Source organism: Vigna umbellata, chromosome 8, assembly GCF_029865625.1.
Source record: "Vigna umbellata cultivar VRB3 chromosome 8, Vumbellata_1.0, whole genome shotgun sequence".
NCBI classification, from domain to species: domain Eukaryota; kingdom Viridiplantae; phylum Streptophyta; class Magnoliopsida; order Fabales; family Fabaceae; genus Vigna; species Vigna umbellata.
Genome location: NC_142172.1, coordinates 15,254,704 through 15,274,016, shown reverse-complemented (window position 1 = coordinate 15,274,016; position 19,313 = coordinate 15,254,704). Strand labels below are relative to the sequence as shown.

Below are 19,313 nucleotides of genomic sequence, written 5' to 3'. Positions count from 1 at the left end.
ATGAGTGAGTTAGCTAAAGTTTAGTTAGGTTTAATCTAATCATACATGGCACTCAACATAATCTAATTAATTAGGTTAAGGATAATTCAAAAATAATTTTTATATAATTTTTAGATGAACCAATACTTTCATTTTTAAATTAATGTTCAAAACAACCAATTTAGAACATACTTACTTTTAATTTTTTTTAACTATTTTTTTCATATTTTCAAAATATGTAAAATACAATTATTGTTCTATACATTTTTCTAACATTGCAATTATTTATAAATTGAATAAAATTTACAAATATAAATTGAAAACATGTTGAATCAATTAATAAACATGCTCAACTTCAAGATTATATTTTATCTCATCTAATCATATATAACAAAGTCATTATTTTTAAAATGAAAATGGAAAACAAAACCAAAACCAAGTGATTATTATCTTTCAGTACGAAACATTACATTACAATACTATGAAACAGGGCAAAAAACAAGAAAAAAAGAGAGAGTTGAAAATACTAAACTACTTTGTTAATATGTGACTTGAGAATATTTTATTCATTGTACATTTATATCTTTTATAATACATAATCAAACTATAACTTTTCATACATATAACACTATGTGAAAGACACATATATACATATATAGTCTTCAATTAGAGTTACGCTTTTCCTTTAACTTATTTTGTTAATTAAAAATTGATTTATTAAGAAACATGATCTCATTAACGGTAAGGATGGAGACAACTTGTCCACGATAAGTGATTAAAGCCACAAGAGAGTGACGACTTTCTTATGCAATATATTAAAATTCATTCGTTATTTTACCAAGTGATTTTTACCAAAACCAAGAGATTTTTAACCGTATTATCATTTTTATATTAACCACAACATATATAGAGATAAGAAAACAAGATTATGGGAAAAGATAACATCTAATTAACAAAAGAGCTAAAGAATAGAGATTCAATTAAAGATATACACGCAAAAATTTTAAATATTTAATAGATAAGCAAAAATAAATACTCAAATTCAAAATAGACATAAAACTTAACTAAGCAAAATTAATGTAATAATTTCTTATCTATTTTAAAACATAAATGAAATCGTGGCTTTCATTATAATTAATTATAAATTTACATAATGATATGTTTATTTTTTAGTATTAATGAAAAGTGATTTATACTCTAATATTAATTAATTAAAAAATTTATCGGAAGCAATGAACGCCATGGCGGAAATCCAGGTCCAGCTACTACAAATGAATTTATGTATCAAATTGCACTCTTTTATATGTCTTTGGCTCGTATGAATACAATATACCAAACATCCATAATCCAGCTCATCGTATACAGGGCATTCACACTACATACATATAAATATATATACAAATATATATATATATATATATATATATATATATATATGTATGTATGTATGTATGTATATAAATTGCAATTTAAGATAAAGTATGCAACGCATCACATGGATAAAACATAATAACTTAAAATAAAATGTAATTAAATTAATTCGCTGTGAATAAAAATAACAAAAATTTAAAATTTATGAAGCACTAAATCATAATAAATTACCAAAAAATCTATTTTTATCACGTAACTTTTAAGCACCTTACCTATTTTGTGCTAGTTATTCTTTTCATACAATCTTAGTCAAATATTATTATATAATGGCCTTCCATTGACTATGCTAAAATCATTACTCCCGTTTTACTAAAATAAATAAAGTCTTCCAGACTTTTATAAATACCATAGTCACTTGAAACTAATGATTCAGCAATCAAACAACTATTCTACTTATCAAAGTTCCAATTGCATTTATTTCTCTCTAAACTGATGGCCGAATCACTTCTTTTCAGCTTCGCAGAATCGCTTCTACGGAAGCTTGCTACTGTTGCCGTTCAAGAAGCTTGTCGGGCGCTTGGTGTGCGAAGCGAGCTACATCACATGAAAGAAAGTATGTCACTCATCAGAGGTGTGCTCTTAGATGCACAGCAAAAGACTCCACAGAGCATGGTGTTGAGCGAATGGCTGAGACGGGTTAAGCGCGTGTTTTCTGATGCCGAAGACATAGTCGATGATTTTGAATGCGAAGCGCTTCGGAAGCACGTTGTCAACACCTATGGTAGTCTCTCGATAAAGGTACGCCGTTTCTTCTCATCAAGTAATCCTGTTGTTTATCGTCTTAGAATGGCTGTAGAATAAACTCAAATGGTGCCCACATGTCTTCCACTGCACCAAAAACCTTGTCTGGTTATGAAAAAATCTGCCGAAAGAAATAAAATTATTGAAGGGAGAAATGATAAACCCACCGAAAGTTTTTTTGTTGGCCTGTGATTATCAAATCACCGTTAGTACCTACCATACAAATGCACCGAAAGTGGAATTATTACATTTGCTTTTCCCTTCTATAAATAGACACCCCTATGGGAGACCAGACTTAGACCTCCAAAAACAGAAAATTAGTATTGTATAAGAAGAAGAAAAATAAGTGTTTGTGTCGTGAGAGAGTGTGCAAGTGGAGTGAGAAAATAATATTGTGAGTTCCTAAGAGAAGGAAGTGTTGTCTCTGTACCCTGTATTTCCAACTTTTAAAATAATAAAATTATCTTTGATACCAACAATTTGGTATCAGAGCTCTGAAAGTCTGAGTGTCCGAGTGAAAAAGAGAGTAGAAATGGCAAACCTTGTAAACAGTGTGTCCCTTCCTCAGTTGACAAAGAAAGTCAACTTTGATAATTGGAGTGTGCAGATGAGAGCTCTTCTTGGATCCCAAGACGTATGGGATGTAGTGGAGAGTGGATACGAAGAACCCACAGACGACGAAGGACTGACGGCTGCCCAACTTGTAGCGTTGAAGAAAACGCGTGTGAAGGATAAATCAGCTCTATACATTTTGTACCGAGCTGTAGACGAATCTGGCTTTGAGAAGATAGTGAATGCTAAATCTTCAAAAGAAGCATGGCAGATTCTGGAGAAAGTCTATAAAGGAGACAGTCGAGTTAAACAAGTCAGGCTTCAAACTCTCAGAGGCGAATTTGAAAGCTTGAGAATGGAGGAGAAAGAACGAGTAACCGAGTATATATCTCGAGTAGAGGCAGTGGCAAATCAGATCCGCAAAAACGGAGAAGTGTTGCCAGTCAGTCGGGTGGTAGAGAAAATTCTGAGATCATTAACAGATGATTTCGAAAGTATAGTTTGCGCTATCGAGGAATCGAAGGACCTGTCAGCACTCTCAGTTGAAGAACTCACTGGATCACTTGAAGCCCACGAACAAAGGAGAAGAAAAAAGAAGGAACCTCTTGACCAAGCACTGCAAGCACAACTTGACGTGAAGGGAACTCGGAACACTCAAGACCGAGGTCCTGGAGGCAGAGGAAGAGGAGGTCGAGGACGAGGAGGTCGAGGACAAGGTGGACGTGGCAAAGGTAACATTGAAGCCTTCAGAGAACATACCGGACAACAAAATTGGCGTGGTCGTGGTCAAGGAAGGGGTCGAGGAAGTCGGTCCAAGTCTGAAGTGGAATGTTTCAAGTGTGGTAAGAATGGTCACTACGCAAATGAATGTAGATCAGAAAGTTGCTACAACTGTGGGAAGCCAGGCCACATAGCGAAATATTGTCGGTCCGAAAAGAAAAGGGAAACAAATTTGCTTACTGAGGAAACCAATGAAGAATTAGGAGTCTTGTTGATGTCAAAAGGCCAAGAAGCCGAGCTTAAGCCAAACTGTTCAAACAACACAGTTTGGTACTTAGACACAGGAGCAAGTAACCACATGTGTGGAGATGAGAATCTGTTCTATGTACTCACCAAGATTGAGGCCGGACATGTTTCATTTGGAGATAATTCCAAGGTGGCTGTAAAAGGACGTGGGACAATCCAATACATTCAGAAGGATGGACGGGTTGGAGAAATAAGAGACGTTTACTATGTTCCTGAGTTGAAAAATAATATATTGAGCATGGGACAGATGATGGAGAAAGGTAACTCAGTTCACATGAAGGATCGTGTGCTATACTTGAAAGATAAAATTGGTCGTCTGGTTGCACGAGTAGAGATGAAGGAAAATCGAATGTATAAGTTGGAGTTAAATATCCTAAAAAATAAGTGCCTGAAGCTTGACGTAAATGATGAAGCCATGGTATGGCATTTCCGGTTTGGTCACTTGAACTTCGGAGGCCTATCCGAGCTGTCAAAGAAGCAGCTGGTACGTGGATTACCAGACATAGAGTTTGAGAAAAAGTTTTGTGAAGAATGTGTACTCGGAAAACATTCAAGGACTAGGTTTCCAAAGTCAGTTGAGTTCAAGGCAGAAAAACAACTCGATCTGATACACACCGATCTGTGTGGACCAATCTCTCCTGATTCATTCAGTGGTAAGAAATACTTTATTTCATTCATAGATGATTTCTCTCGGAAGACTTGGGTATATTTCTTAGAGGAGAAATCGAAAGCATTTGAGGTATTTAAGAAGTTCAAGCTGATGGTAGAGAAGGAGACTGGCAAGCAGATAAAAGGTGTAAGATCTGACAGAGGAGGTGAATTCACTTCAACAAAGTTTAAAGAATATTGTGAAGAGCATGGAATAAGGCAATTTCTTACAGCTCCATATTCACCACAACAGAATGGCGTGGCTGAGAGGAAGAATCGAACCATTCTTGATATGGTTCGAACTATGCTTAAAGGAAAAAATATGCCAAAGAAGTTCTGGGCGGAAGCAGTACAATGTGCAGTCTATGTGCAGAACAGGTGTCCACATACTAAACTGGATGGAGTGACGCCACAAGAAGCATGGAGTGGGAAGAAACCGAGTGTCAGCCATTTCAGGGTTTTTGGTAGCGTGGCTTATGGCCATGTTCCAACTCAGCATAGAACAAAACTTGAAGACAAAAGCAAGAAATATGTTTTTATTGGATACGATGAAAAATCAAAAGCATACAAACTGTATAACCCAATTACAGGAAAAGTTGTTGTAAGTCGGGATGTTCAGGTTGATGAGGAAAGTGAATGGAGCTGGGACAACATAAAGGAGAAGTCCTCAGGGAGCTCGGAGTCTGGGGGAGAAAACTCAACAGTATGTCACAGAAGCTCGAAAGCTACTGGGAGGAACCTAGAAAACATAACTGAGAGAATCAATGATTTTTCGGAAGAAGAAGATGAACCTATGCAATCTAGATCTCGAAGTTTACAAGACATTTATAACTCCACTGATGAAGTACATGTAGTATGTTTGTTAGCAGGAGCAGAAGATCTTAAATTTGAAGAGGCCGTGCTTGATGATAGATGGAAGAAAGCAATGGATGAGGAGATCGATTCAATTGAAAAGAATGAAACATGGGAGCTGACAGATATACCCAAAGGAGCTCAACCAATTGGCTTGAAATGGGTATATAAGAAGAAAATCAACGCAGACGGAGATGTGGAACGTTACAAAGCTCGACTCGTGGTGAAGGGTTATAAACAACAGAAAGGTATTGACTATAATGAAGTGTTTGCCCCTGTAACAAGGATGGAGACAATCCGACTGCTATTTTCTTTGGCAGCACAACATGGTTGGACGATACAACAAATGGATGTGAAATCTGCATTTTTGAATGGAGTTTTAAAAGAAGAAGTCTACGTGGAGCAACCTCTCGGTTACATGCGAAGAGGAGAAGAAAAGAAGGTGTTGAAGTTAAAGAAGGCGTTGTACGGCCTGAAACAAGCTCCTCGAACCTGGAATGAAAGGATTGACACCTACTTCAAGAATAATGGTTATGAGCAGTGTCCGTATGAACATGCTCTATACCTAAAAAAGAAGAAAGGAGAAATGTTGTTTGTTGCCCTATACGTAGATGATTTAATTTTCATGGGAAGCAAAATTGAGCTAATCAACGAGTTTAAGGAGGTAATGAAAAAGGAGTTTGAAATGACTGATTTAGGTGTGATGAAATACTTTCTAGGTTTGGAGGTGGATCAAAGCTCGAAAGGGATTTTTGTATCCCAAAAGAGATATGCTGAGGAGATACTGAAGAAGGCAAAGATGATGAAGTGCAATCCAGTTTCTACTCCTATGGAACCCGGAACGAAGCTAACCAAATACGGAGATGGATATCGAGTCGACCCAAGCAAGTATCGTAGCCTAATCGGAAGCCTAAGATACTTGACCAACACGAGGCCAGACTTAATGCTAAGCGTGGGGATTACAAGTCGTTTTATGGAGGAACCAAGATATTCTCATTGGAAAGCAGTAAAGCGGATATTAAGGTATGTAAAGGGTACAATATCTTTTGGATTAATGTATACTATGTCAAACAACTACCAGCTTAGTGGATATTCAGATAGTGATTGGTGTGGAGATATTGATGATCGAAAAAGCACGACTGGCTATGTTTTCTTTATGGGAGATACAGCATTTACTTGGCTTTCCAAGAAACAACCTATTGTGACGCTATCGTCATGTGAGGCAGAGTATGTGGCAGCATCCTGGAGTGTCCGACACGCAATTTGGCTAAGAAACCTACTAAAAAGTTTGGAGATGATGCAAGAAGAGAGGGTAGTGATTCGAGTAGATAATAGATCAGCAATCGAGCTAGCAAAAAATCCAGTCTATCATGAAAGAAGCAAGCATATTGATGTTCGTTTTCACTTTATCCGGGAAAAGATAAAAGAAGGAAGTGTTGAGTTAGAACATGTGGGAACTAAACAACAAATTGCAGATATATTCACAAAACCGCTCCCTGCAGTAATATTTCATGAATACAGAAAGCTTATTGGGATGAAGGATAGAAGCATTTGAGTTTATAGGGGAGTTTTGTAGAATAAACTCAAATGGTGCCCACATGTCTTCCACTGCACCAAAAACCTTGTCTGGTTATGAAAAAATCTGCCGAAAGAAATAAAATTATTGAAGGGAGAAATGATAAACCCACCGAAAGTTTTTTTGTTGGCCTGTGATTATCAAATCACCGTTAGTACCTACCATACAAATGCACCGAAAGTGGAATTATTACATTTGCTTTTCCCTTCTATAAATAGACACCCCTATGGGAGACCAGACTTAGACCTCCAAAAACAGAAAATTAGTATTGTATAAGAAGAAGAAAAATAAGTGTTTGTGTCGTGAGAGAGTGTGCAAGTGGAGTGAGAAAATAATATTGTGAGTTCCTAAGAGAAGGAAGTGTTGTCTCTGTACCCTGTATTTCCAACTTTTAAAATAATAAAATTATCTTTGATACCAACAATGGCGCATCGCATTCAAGACATCAACACTAGATTGGCCAAACTTGCAGCTGATAGGAACATGTTTGGCCTTCAAATCATTGACCATGATACACGTGTTGTGCACGTGAGGGAAATGACTCATTCTTATGTAAACCCTTCCAATGTTACAGGGAGGGAACATGATAAGAATGAAATACTAAACCTTCTTATGCAAGATGGTGATCGCCAAAGGCTTTCTGTTATTTCCATTGTTGGAATGGGAGGCTTGGGGAAAACCACCCTTGCTAAGTTGGTCTTCAATGACACAAACATTGATGCATGTTTTCCGTTGAAGATGTGGGTCTGTGCCTCTAATGATTTTGAACTTAGGAATGTGCTCGTCAAAATTCTTAATTCTATTCCAAACCCAACTAGAGAAAACTTCAATAACCTTGAGATAGAGCAACTTCAAAATCATTTGAGAAATACACTTAAAGGTAAGAAGTTCTTGCTTGTGTTGGATGACGTGTGGAACGAGGATCCTGCAAGATGGCATGAGTTAAGGGAAATAATAGATTCGGATGTTGAAGGTAGTAAAGTCGTAGTGACTACTCGTAGCCATGCAGTAGCTGCCATGATGCATACTAAATCCTCAAATCCGTACCTTCTTGAATGTCTTTCTGAAGAAGATTCTCTTTCTCTATTTGTGAAATATGCGTTTGAAGACGGAGAGGAGAAAAACCATCCAGAACTACTGGAGATTGCGAAAGAAATCGTAGAAAAATGTGGACGGTTACCGTTGGCACTGAAAACGGTGGGGAGTTCGTTGTTCTCGAAGGTTGTTAAGAAAGATTGGGAGTCTATAAGAGACAATGAGATTTGGAATTTACAACAAAATGAAAAAGGCATTTTGCCTCCTCTCAAACTAAGCTATGATCAACTGCCTTCATATTTAAAACCATGTTTTGCTTCTTTATTCCTTTATGAATTTGACATTAATGTTTTATGTTATGATCTTTCCATGGTGTTGGATTCACTTGGTTTTCTTCCACCACCAAAGGAGGGTGAATCAATGAGTGATGTTGCCAATCAAGTTTTGCGTGAACTAAGGACAAGATCGTTTCTTTCCGATGATCTTGACTTTGGGGTCGATTCTTGTTTTGAAATGCATGATTTGGTAAGTGATCTTGCAGTGTATATTGGGAAAGGTGAATTTGAAAGAGTCGATCGCCGCAATCCAAAACTATCGGAGAACGCCCAGCATTTAGTATTTGAGGAAAATGACTTTTGTGGTCAAGATCTTGTCCCCGCCGGTGTCAGATCTGTTGTTTTTCGTAACGGAGGGAGCGATATAAATTTCTTGAATACATTGGTGTCAAGATGCAAATACTTGAGGCTTTTGGACTTACGTTATTCAGAACACGAGAGTCTGCCTCAGTGTATGGGAAAGTTGAAACATTTAAGATTTCTCTGCCTTGCAAAAATGGAAAAACTTAAGGAACTTCCTGATTCAGTCTGCAAACTTCAAAATTTGCAAACTTTAATCCTTAGTGGATGCACAAATCTGCAGAAGTTACCCAAAGGAATGAAAAATCTTGTTAGCCTTCGTCAATTGGCTATAACCACCGCACAAGCTGATTTTCCAAAAGAATTGATTGCAAATTTGACTTCTTTAGAAAATTTATCTTTTACTGAATGTGATAATTTGGAGTCATTGTTCGAAGGAGTACAACTTTCAACTGTCAAAAGTTTGATTTTGTCTGAGTGTGGAAGTCTAAAGTCGGTGTCGCTCCATGCCTTCAGAAATTTAGAGTTTTTAATGATCGCCGATTGCACCAAGTTGGAATTGTCAATGAGCCTTAGCTGCCAAATCCCCGATTCAAAGTTAAAGTATCTTTTTCTTGATGAGTTGCCACAACTAGTTAAATTGCCTCAGTCGTTTCAAGGATCTGCAAACACTTTACAACACTTATCAATTTCAGATTGCGTCAATCTTGATGAACTTCCCGAGTGGCTACCAACTCTAATTTGTCTCAAAGTACTTGACATTGGCAGTTGTCCTAAGCTACTGTCACTCCCTAATATTCATCACCTCACAAATCTTGAAAATTTAGAAATCGTTGATTGTCCTGAGTTATGCAGAAGATTCAAGCCAGAAGTTGGACAAGATTGGCACAAGATATCACATATCAAAATAGTTCACATTGAGGATTCAGATACTGAAGAAGAATCATCCGAATAACAGTCAAAAGTTGGAGGTACAAATTTTATCCCTTTATTTTTCTATATAGTTATTTTTTATAATTTTGTTTTTTCTAATTTTAAAAGAGGTGATTTTCTTCTTTGTACAGGTTATACCACTTTATGGATCTTTCCACCTCAAAATGGACTGATATTCAGCATGAAGCTAGAGAATATCCTATTTACATATAAAATTTGTATCTGCTGTAAGTTTATGCATTTTATTCTTTTAATTTTCAACTTTCTTACCAATATTTTCTTGTATATAAAATAAGGTATTGGCAGGTCAATGTTAAATAATAGTGTTATTAACATTAAGTGTATGTCAAATCAAGAAGAAGAATATATATATTGTCATGCTTTGAATGTTTCTTGAGATCCTTGCTGTGGAGCTGGAAGTGAAACATAAGCACTTTAAAATACCCTTAGATAACATCGTGTATATTTAGAAGCTTTTAAAAAGTTTGACGACCAATTTAAAAATTAATGTTATAAAATGAGACCCTTTTACTTTTATTATTGATTAATTCAAAAGTAATTTTTTAATTTATTATTGTGTTAACTTTTATACAAAATGTTACTTTTTAAATCATTTGTTTTAAAAATATTTCAAAATAATTTTTTAAATTAGTTTTTTTTTTCAGCTAACCGATTCAAAGAAGGTTTCTTTTACCATATTTCCAAAATCCGTAAAATGTAATTATTTTTAGACTTTTTAATTAATTTACCGTAAAATGTAATTATTTCTTTTTACCAAATTTATTTATTTATAAATTGAATAAATTTAAAAATAAAAAAATAAACAATTGATTCAATATAATAAATATTAGTATGCTAATAAGAAAATTAAACTCTTAACAACTTCAATGATGTTTGGTTTATTATTAAATTGATAATTAATATTATTGAGAAAAATTAATTATATGTTAATGTTAACTTTCTAAATAAACATATATAACAATTAACAATTACTAAATACTAAAGTCCTCAACCATTAATGAAATTTAAACAAAATTAAAGTTTACAAAATGTAAATTGTATTCCAAATAGACTCTTTGCCCGGATAAAGATTTAACCTTTCCAATGAATTATTGATAAAATTAAGCTAAATCAAAAGCACAAAAATGGATGGATAAAGAGTCTATAAATTCCTTATAATATTTCGTATATGTAGAGGATTAAGTGATACTAATCACAATGTTTTAATTAAACTTTATGCTTCATATTATATTTTTCACTCAAAACTGATGATAATAGTAAAGAATTAATAGAAGCATGCATGACTATTAAATCGTGTGGAGAAATTTTGATAACTTTGACATGTATGCTATACTAAAAAGTGATCACTTCCGAATTCTACTAAAATAACATTATTTTGTTCCCATGTCCTTCGCTAATGTGAAGATCAACTTAAAATAATGGAACTTCATATAACAGTATCATTATTTGTTACGAAGGATTAAATCTGTAACCTTCTAAAAAAAGAAGTCTAAATAAAACAAAGTTTAGAAGAGAAATCAAAACAAAAAATACGTAAAAAAACAAAAAACATAATTAATTCTAATTATTCGAAGCTTAAACACTATTAACTCTTTTTATTGCCGCTCTTCATCTATATTTCAGTTAGCTTTATGCATATTTCCCAGGTGTTTTATTCTTATGCATTTATTCATTTATTGAAGCATTTCTGTTTTAAAATGTTATTCTTTCAAATTCTTTTAATACTTTAAATAATATTTATATAAACCTTGCTCATTAAATGAGTGTTGGCACGATGCTCAGTTGTCAACGCCAAATAGTGGTTAGGTACATGAAACCTATACGAAATTTGTGTTAAATTAGTGAAAATAATTTTAATTAGTAATTATAGGACTTAAGTTTTTTATTATTGATTTACTTTAAGTAAGAGCTAACGAGTATTACTAGGAATTGAAATAGAGAGTTGCAGTCTTAGGTTGGATAAAAACAAGTGTGATAAACAAGGAGAAAGATGTATAAATGTCATACATGCAGGCTGTTATATGTCTTTTGTGTGTGTACGAATCACATATACCAAAACGGCCGACGGAATATATATTTCTTTTATAAATATCATAATGTTGTCAAATGATTCACAATTGCGTTCTTCTCTTATACTCATGGCGGAATCACTTCTTTTCAGCTTCGCGGAATCGCTCCTACGGAAGCTTGCCACTGCTGCCGTTCAAGAAGCTTCTTTGGGGTTTGGTGTGGATCGCCAGCTACAACAGATGAAAGCGACTACAGCACTTATCAAGGCTGTGCTGTTAGATGCCGAGCAGAAGAATCCGCATAGCAGTGCACTGAGCGAATGGCTGGTTCAAGTCAAGCGCGTGTTTTCTGAGGCTGAAGACATAGTCGATGATTTTGACTGCGAAGCGTTGCGGAAGCATGTTGCCAACACCTATGGTGGCTCCTCAAGGAAGGTACGCCGTTTCTTCTCAACAAGTAATCCTGTTGTTTATCGTCTTAGAATGGCACATCACATTCAAGACATCAACACCAGGTTGGCCAAACTTGCAGATCAAAGAAGCATGTTTGGCCTTCAAATCATTGACCATGATACACGTGTGGTGCAACTGAGGGAAATGACACATTCTCATGTGAACCCTTCCAATGTTACAGGAAGAGAACACGATAAAAAGGAAATAGTAAAACTTTTGGTACAAGATGATGATCGTGAAAGTCTTTCTATTATTCCCATTGTTGGAATGGGAGGTTTGGGAAAAACCACACTTGCTAAGTTGGTCTTCAATGACACCACCATTCATGCATGTTTTCAGTTGAGAATGTGGGTATGTGTCTCTAATGATTTTGAACTTAGGAATGTGCTCATTAAAATCCTCAGTTCAGCTCCAAATCCAGCTAGTGTAAACTTCAATAGCTTTGAGACGGAGCAACTTCAAAATCATTTGAGGAACAAACTTCAAGATCAAAAGTTCTTGCTCGTGTTGGATGACGTGTGGAACGAGGATCCTGCAAGATGGGATGAGTTGAAGGAAATAATGGATTTGAGTGTTAAAGGGAGTAAAATTTTAGTGACTACTCGTAGCCATGCAGTAGTTGCTGCGATGCACACTAAATCCTCAAATTCGTACCTTCTAGAATGTCTTTCCGAAGAGGATTCTCTTTCTCTATTTCTGAAATCTGCTTTTGAAGATGGAGATGAGAAAAAGCATCCACAGTTCTCGGAGATTGGAAAAGAAATCGTAAAAAAATGTGGAGGATTACCATTGGCAGTGAAAACGTTGGGGAGTTCACTGTTCTCGAAATTTGACAAAAAGGAGTGGGAGTCTATAAGAGATAATGAGATCTGGAATTCAAAACAAAACGAAAAAGGCATTTTTCCTGCTCTCAAACTAAGTTACGATCAACTCCCTTCATATTTAAAACCTTGTTTTGCTTCTTTCTCCCTTTACCAACAGGATAGCGTGTTTACTGCTGCTGAGGTTTGTATGTTATGGGGAGCACTCGGTTTTCTTCCACCACCAAAGCAAGGTGAATCAATGACTGATATTTCCACTCAATATTTGCACGAACTATGGACAAGATCGTTTCTTTTAGATTTTGTTGACCTTGGTGGTGATTGTTATTTTAAATTGCACGATTTGGTGTCTGATCTTGCAGTGTTTGTTGGGAAAGGTGAGTTTGAAAGAATAGATCACCGCAATCCAAAAATATCCGAGAATATCCAACATTTGGCATTTGAAGAAAATAATTTTTATGGTGAAACTCTTCTCCCCACTAGTCCCAGAACTGTCATTTTTCTTAATGGAGGGAGCGATAAAGATTTCTTGAAAACATTGTTGTCAAGGTGCAAAGGCTTGAGGTATTTAAACTTAAAAAATTGTGAATACGAGAGTCTACCTCGCTGCATCGGAAAGTTGAAGCATTTAAGATTCCTCAGTCTTGCGAAAAATGAAAAACTTAAGGAACTCCCTTATTCACTTTGCAAACTTCAAAATTTGCAGACTTTGTTTCTTAATGGATGCATAAAGCTACAAATGTTACCCAAAGGAATAGAAAATCTCATCAGTCTTCGTCACTTGGCTATAACCACCACACAAGCCGCTTTTCCCGAAGAAATGATTGCAAAATTGACTTCTTTAGAAAATTTATATATCAGTTATTGTGATAATCTGCGGTCATTATTTGAAGAAGTACAACTCTTCACACTTAAAACTTTCCATTTATGTAATTGTGGAAGTCTAAAGTCGGTGTCATTCCATGCCATCAGAAATTTAGAGGGTTTGGTCATAAAAAACTGCGACAATTTGGATTTGTCATTAGGTCTTGGCAGCCAAATCTCCAATTCAAGGTTAAAGTATGTTGTTCTTACTGATTTGCCACAACTACTCACTTTGCCTCAGTGGTTACAAGGATGTGCAAACACTTTACGTTCCTTACTGATTCAGCAGTGCATGAATCTTAAGGAGTTTCCCGAGTGGCTACCAACTCTAATTCATCTCAAAGTACTTGAAATTGGTCATTGTCCAAATTTGTTGTCATTCCCTTTGCACCACCTCACAAATCTTGAAGACTTACAAATCATTGGTTGTCCTGCATTATCCAGAAGATTCCACCCAATAATTGGATACGATTGGCACAGAATATCATACGTAAAAAAAGTTTATATTGGTAGATCCTTGTAGATCGCAAGATGAAGAAGAATTGACTAGTCAAAAGTTGAAGGTATTAATTTTGACCTTTTGGTTTTTCTATTAGATTATTGTTTTTGACAAGTTCTATTTTTTTTAAAGAGAATTTTCTACTTACACAGGTTATATTTACCAGTAATGCTGGACCTCTTGGGTATGAAATAGGCTTTTGTTAAGAGATTATTCGATCTCTGCACCTCAAAGGAGACTGTAATCTGAGGCAGGAAGCTAATTAAATATCAATTTCCTATAAATTTATACATTTCTTTTCCCCTATGATCAACTCTTAAACAATGGTTTCTTTTATGCAAAATTAAGTGTTGGTAAGTTTCTTGAGATCCTCACTTTGAAGCTGATACTAATATATTAAGTATGTAGAGGTTCAACTGATACTAATCACAGTATTTTGACTAAATATTGTGCTTCATTATATTTTTCACTTACAACTGATACTATAATAATAAAGAATTAACCGAAGCATGAATGTTACGTGGTGTTAAGAAAGTAGGTTTAAGATGGTATTAATCTTAGCATATTACAATCATCATATCAAACAAACCTGTAATATACATTCCAATGGACTATGCCTTCATCACCTTTTCCAATCTGTGTATATTTATATTAAACTTTCAATTTTAAAAATTGTATTACTGGATTTCTAATTTTATGAATTTTATCGTTGAACTTTTAGTTTCACGAATTTTAGGACTTTTTTCAAATTTTATTTTCTGAATTTTAAAATTATATATATGTTTTTTTTAATTGAGAATCAATTTACTGGGTTTTTTTAACACGAATGGGAATGGGGCAAGTCTGTCTTTATTTATAAAAATTGGATAGTTAAAATTTACAGTTAAAGAATAAGAATACTAAAGACTTCAAAATTAAAATCGACATGAGTGAGGACAAATTCTTTATTAAATTTAGAAAAAGTGAACTTTTTTTGCAAATATTTTGAACCAAACACTACAAAACTATTTAATTTTAGGAGAGGTTATTTTGTGGAGGTTTTAAAAACCCCGAATATTTCTGGCGGTTATTTAGTGAAACCGCCGGTAATCCCTAAATATTACCCCTTCCATACTTTATTTCTTTCTAATTCCCTAAATGTGCCCTAATTCTCTCCCTCCCTCCCCGCTGCCTTCATTAAAATTTCCCCAAACCCCATCCCCGCACCACAATCTTCCCTGCTTTGTGTTCGTGGAGCATCTCTTCCCACTACATTCATCAAATTTTCCCCCAAACCCTTTCCCCACACCACAATCTTCCCCTGCTTCGTGTTCGTGGAGTGTCTTCCCCTGCTTGGGCTAAGCGTCGAGGTCGAGACGGCAAGGTTGAGGCGACGAGGCGTCGAGGACTCTGCTGAAGGCGATTTTTATCACTTCCGTCTCCAACCCCTCAAATTCAAATACTCCCTGGTATGTTCATGTTATCTCTTCAATATGTTCTTTTGGTATGCAGTATAAGGTTTGAACTTGTAAGTTTGTGTAAAATACTTCAATCCAACCACTAGGTCAAACTAGTGGGCCTCACACTTCACAATCTAAAGGAACAGGAGGAGTACGAAGTGTGGAAGATGGCGGATTGTTTCGTCGTGGCTAAGGAGAAATGTGTTGGCTTCTCCAAGGAGAATTGGTTCCCTTTAGGGATGCGAGGATTAAGGTTGCGAAAGGGGTTTTGAGTTCCAAGGGTGTTGGGAAGTTGATTGGTTGGGGATCGGTGCCTGTGAGTGGGAGGAACATGTGGTTGATGAATCAAATGGGTCTGATTGGTGGTGATTTCGGAAAAAAATGTTTCTATCAGAGCATTCTAGCAAGGTTCATCAACAGATACCAATATACGATGAAGTTGAAACGATATATTCATGATCCACTACTTTCTCAGGTAAACAATTGGTTTTAGGTGAAGCTAGCTAAGATTTCCATGATATAGATTACTGCAAGAAAATATTTGGTATGGGAAATGTATTTAACCCTGAAATTTGGCAGCTACTTCGTTCAACAGGTCATACGTGCAATGCAGACATTGTTCCTTCCCTTCCCTTTTCGTGTAATTTCACATATTAGGATTTATTAAAATGAATGAGTGTTGTTGTGGCTATTCTAATTGAATAGAAGTAACCAAAGATCTGAGTGGTTATCTGTGATTTTTATAGGAAAATAAAGACCACAAGGAACAATAGTGACATAGCAGGAAGTGGTAAGTCAAAACTGTTATTATCAATTGCTAATTATGTTCAATGTAGGTGATTTTTTACACATAATCTTTAATTATAGAAATCTTCGTTCATTAATAGATCGAGAGAGGAATAATATTGGAAAATCATTTCAGAATCTGTCTTGGTTTTTTGGTACACTTTTGCCCCTGGAATGTTATAGAAGAAGGTGCATAATGTGTACATTTTTTTCTATGATAAGTGTTTTAATATTTCTCTCTTGTTGGCTATCGTCACTCAATACTCACAACTCATTATTCTTTGATATATGACTTTTTTTCAGGTTCTAGCTATTCGTACTAAGATGTATATCATATTGGAGTTTATTACAGGGGATGAATTGTTTGATAAAATTGTGAGTAGCTCAAGGTGGATTTATGCTATAAGCTTTTAGTGTGACTTTTATCAATAATTTTCTTAGTATTGATGTTGCTAATAAATAAAGTAATGTTGTAGGTAAGCTTTCTTCATGTCTCAACGAAGCTGACTGTAGAAGATACTTCCAACAACTTATTGATGTGTAAATTATTACCATAGTAAAGGTGTTTATCATAGAGATTTAAAGGTTTGTGTTGAATGAGTTCTAGAATTCTGTCTTCGTATTTATCATGATTTATGCTAATTAGTATTGTTTTTTGGCTACAGCCTGAAAATCTTTTACTTGATTCACAAGGAAATATTAAAATTTCAGATTTTGGTTTGAGTGCATTTCCAGAACAGGTGAGTGATTTCTAACAAATAATTCTTTAAATTTATTTTAATTCATGTGTCTGATATGAAATAGCTTTAAGAGTGCATAATGTTATTCCTTCTTGGACCTTGTTTACTTTTGTATGTTGCCATACTTTAGGCATTCTTTTGTTCATTTATTTTAATCCAATTAAAGTTATTGATTTTAATTGGTCTAGCATGTTTTTCACCTAAGTCGTGCACCTGTGTCAATTGGCCACACCTTCCATGCTTTTAATTGGTCTGGCATGTTTCATATCTTATGGCATATAAGATTCCTATCCCTCTAAATTTTAGATGAGCACGTGAAGAACCAAACCATGTATGTATATATATATTTAGTGCAGGATTTGGGTTATATCAATTGCTATTTTTTAAAATATATTTACTTTAATATCTAGTTATTGAGTAGTGATATATTTTCTTGATTGCTTCAAAGGGAATCTCAACCTCTGATTTTAGATGTTCGCATATTTCATTAAGGAAAATTGTACAATGTAGGTTAACAATTTAGATCAATAATTTCATTAAGGCATTCTTTAAGGCTTCCAATTCATTAAGGCATTCTTTTGCATATTTTTTATCAATAGTTTTCTTATTGGTCATCTGGTTTCTTATTTAGTTAATGACTTTATATCAACTTATCTTTTTTAAGTTTTAATAGAGATTATTGGGAATGTTGTCTTATACATGGTTTATGGTTGCTTGAGAAGGAACTGTTTGGCTTGAGAATGCATCCAATTCGTCATCTCTCGAGTGTTTTAATGGTGATTCTGAGTCCAATGAAGAAGATCAGTCTTTGTCCAATAGCAGGATGAATGAGGAAGATGATGATGCCACTAAAGAATTGCAGCCTGCTGATCCTAACGAACCAGGTGTTTAGAGTACCATTTAACCATTTAAAGACACATGATGGAAATGAAATTAGGGAACTTAGGTGAGAAAAAAGTAGAAATTACTGTTGAAAAAAGAGAGAATTCATCTCAAAGTTGCTTACTTGGCTGGTTGATTTTGATGTTTAGCTTGGTCAATCAGTTCTAGTGTTATGAGTTGATTTTTATTTATCAGAATTTTAGTTATCTTTATTCTGATAAACTTTTTGGACGTTGAATCACAATGTAACTAACATTATTTTCTCAATTTTGGTGATTGTTTTATAGACTGGTTTGTCCCTGATAGAAAAATGGTTCTGGGTCTTCATTTTTTTTGATTTTATTATTGATATTCATGGGTTCATTTTTTTTTTCATGACAACTAAAGTGGTTTATTATTTTTTTCATATATTAGTAATTTTGAAAAGTCAGCTAATTCTTTTTATTTCATATATTTTTTTATCAACTAAACAAAAGTGGTTTATTACATTTGCCTCTGATTATCATGCATTAATGAATGAATTAAAAATGAGTAAGTGTTATTGTTTGATAAGGACAAATGTAGACAAATCTAATCCAATTTAATGGTAATTGATATCAAAGATTCGATTTGGGTCAGTTGCACCAATCCTGACACTATTGTTTCATTCTTACAACACCTAATCCCAATAAAAGTATCACAGAACATCAGGCTCCAAGAATATTTTATCAAAATACTAAAAGAAATTAATATATATACATTTCCGGCGGTTTTGGAACCCCGGTTAGTATCAGAGGTTTATAAAATCAGTTTTGCAAAACCCCTGTCATTCCCGGCGGTTTTGAACGAACCCCTACCTTTTCCGGCGGTTTTCGCGAAACCCCCGCAAATTCCGACGGTTTTGGAAAAACCGCCGGTAATTCTTTACCGACGCAGCTTTTCCCGGGAGTTTTTACAACCGCGGGAATTACATTTTCCGGGGGTTAAAACCCCCGGTAACACTAAAAATAACCCCTATTAAAATTGTAAATTTTTGTAGTGAAAGTCGTTATGTATGATATCTACTTTCAATTTAGAAGATAATGTCTGCAACGGTAGCCACATTAAATTCAACTAAGGTCGTTTTCAATCATGAGGACTTCACTAGGCGACTCATACCATTCACGAGTGAGCTTCCTCGTATGAGGACTTTACTAGACAAGGGTATGGAACATTGAACGAGAGTAACCAATTAAGATTTAAAAATTTTAATTTGTTTATTTTTAATTTCATGTTTGAAATGCTTAAGATGAATTAAGTAATGAATGATCTATTTTTAGATTGAGTGTGGTGACTTCTCGGAAAGAAGTATCATTCTAAGTTGAATTTAAAGTGTATTGAATTGTGATTTAATGAGACTGTCATGTATTGGA

General features: G+C 34.9%; 2 protein-coding genes across 2 annotated transcripts; both read left to right on the top strand.

Annotated features, from left to right (window-relative positions):
* The first annotated feature begins 1,567 nt into the window (after positions 1–1,567).
* On the top strand, positions 1,568–9,845 carry LOC124822369 (putative disease resistance protein RGA1). Its single transcript, XM_088096858.1, has 3 exons — positions 1,568–2,195; positions 7,228–9,446; positions 9,540–9,845. The coding sequence occupies exons 1-2, from the start codon at positions 1,843–1,845 to the stop codon at positions 9,428–9,430; spliced, it is 2,556 nt and encodes an 851-aa protein (XP_087952984.1). The 5' UTR covers positions 1,568–1,842; the 3' UTR covers positions 9,431–9,446; positions 9,540–9,845.
* A 1,722-nt stretch (positions 9,846–11,567) lies between these two features.
* LOC124822370 (putative disease resistance protein RGA1) lies at positions 11,568–17,932 on the top strand. The gene is made up of 7 exons (XM_088097112.1): positions 11,568–14,081; positions 15,646–15,767; positions 16,094–16,154; positions 16,604–16,675; positions 16,966–17,040; positions 17,229–17,295; positions 17,763–17,932. The coding sequence occupies exons 1-7, from the start codon at positions 11,568–11,570 to the stop codon at positions 17,930–17,932; spliced, it is 3,081 nt and encodes a 1,026-aa protein (XP_087953238.1).
* The last annotated feature ends 1,381 nt before the right edge of the window (positions 17,933–19,313 follow it).

What these genes read in the sequence shown, in the direction of transcription:
- LOC124822369 (XM_088096858.1), top strand. Translation starts at nt 1,843, where the DNA reads ATGGCCGAATCACTTCTTTTCAGCTTCGCAGAATCGCTTCTACGGAAG. An exon ending in CCTGTTGTTTATCGTCTTAG is followed by an intron (nt 2,196 to 7,227) that starts AATGGCTGTAGA and finishes TTTGATACCAAC; the next exon opens with AATGGCGCATCGCATTCAAG.
- LOC124822370 (XM_088097112.1), top strand. Translation starts at nt 11,568, where the DNA reads ATGGCGGAATCACTTCTTTTCAGCTTCGCGGAATCGCTCCTACGGAAG. An exon ending in ATGAATTGTTTGATAAAATT is followed by an intron (nt 16,676 to 16,965) that starts GTGAGTAGCTCA and finishes TTTTGGCTACAG; the next exon opens with CCTGAAAATCTTTTACTTGA. An exon ending in CCATGCTTTTAATTGGTCTG is followed by an intron (nt 17,296 to 17,762) that starts GCATGTTTCATA and finishes TTGCTTGAGAAG; the next exon opens with GAACTGTTTGGCTTGAGAAT.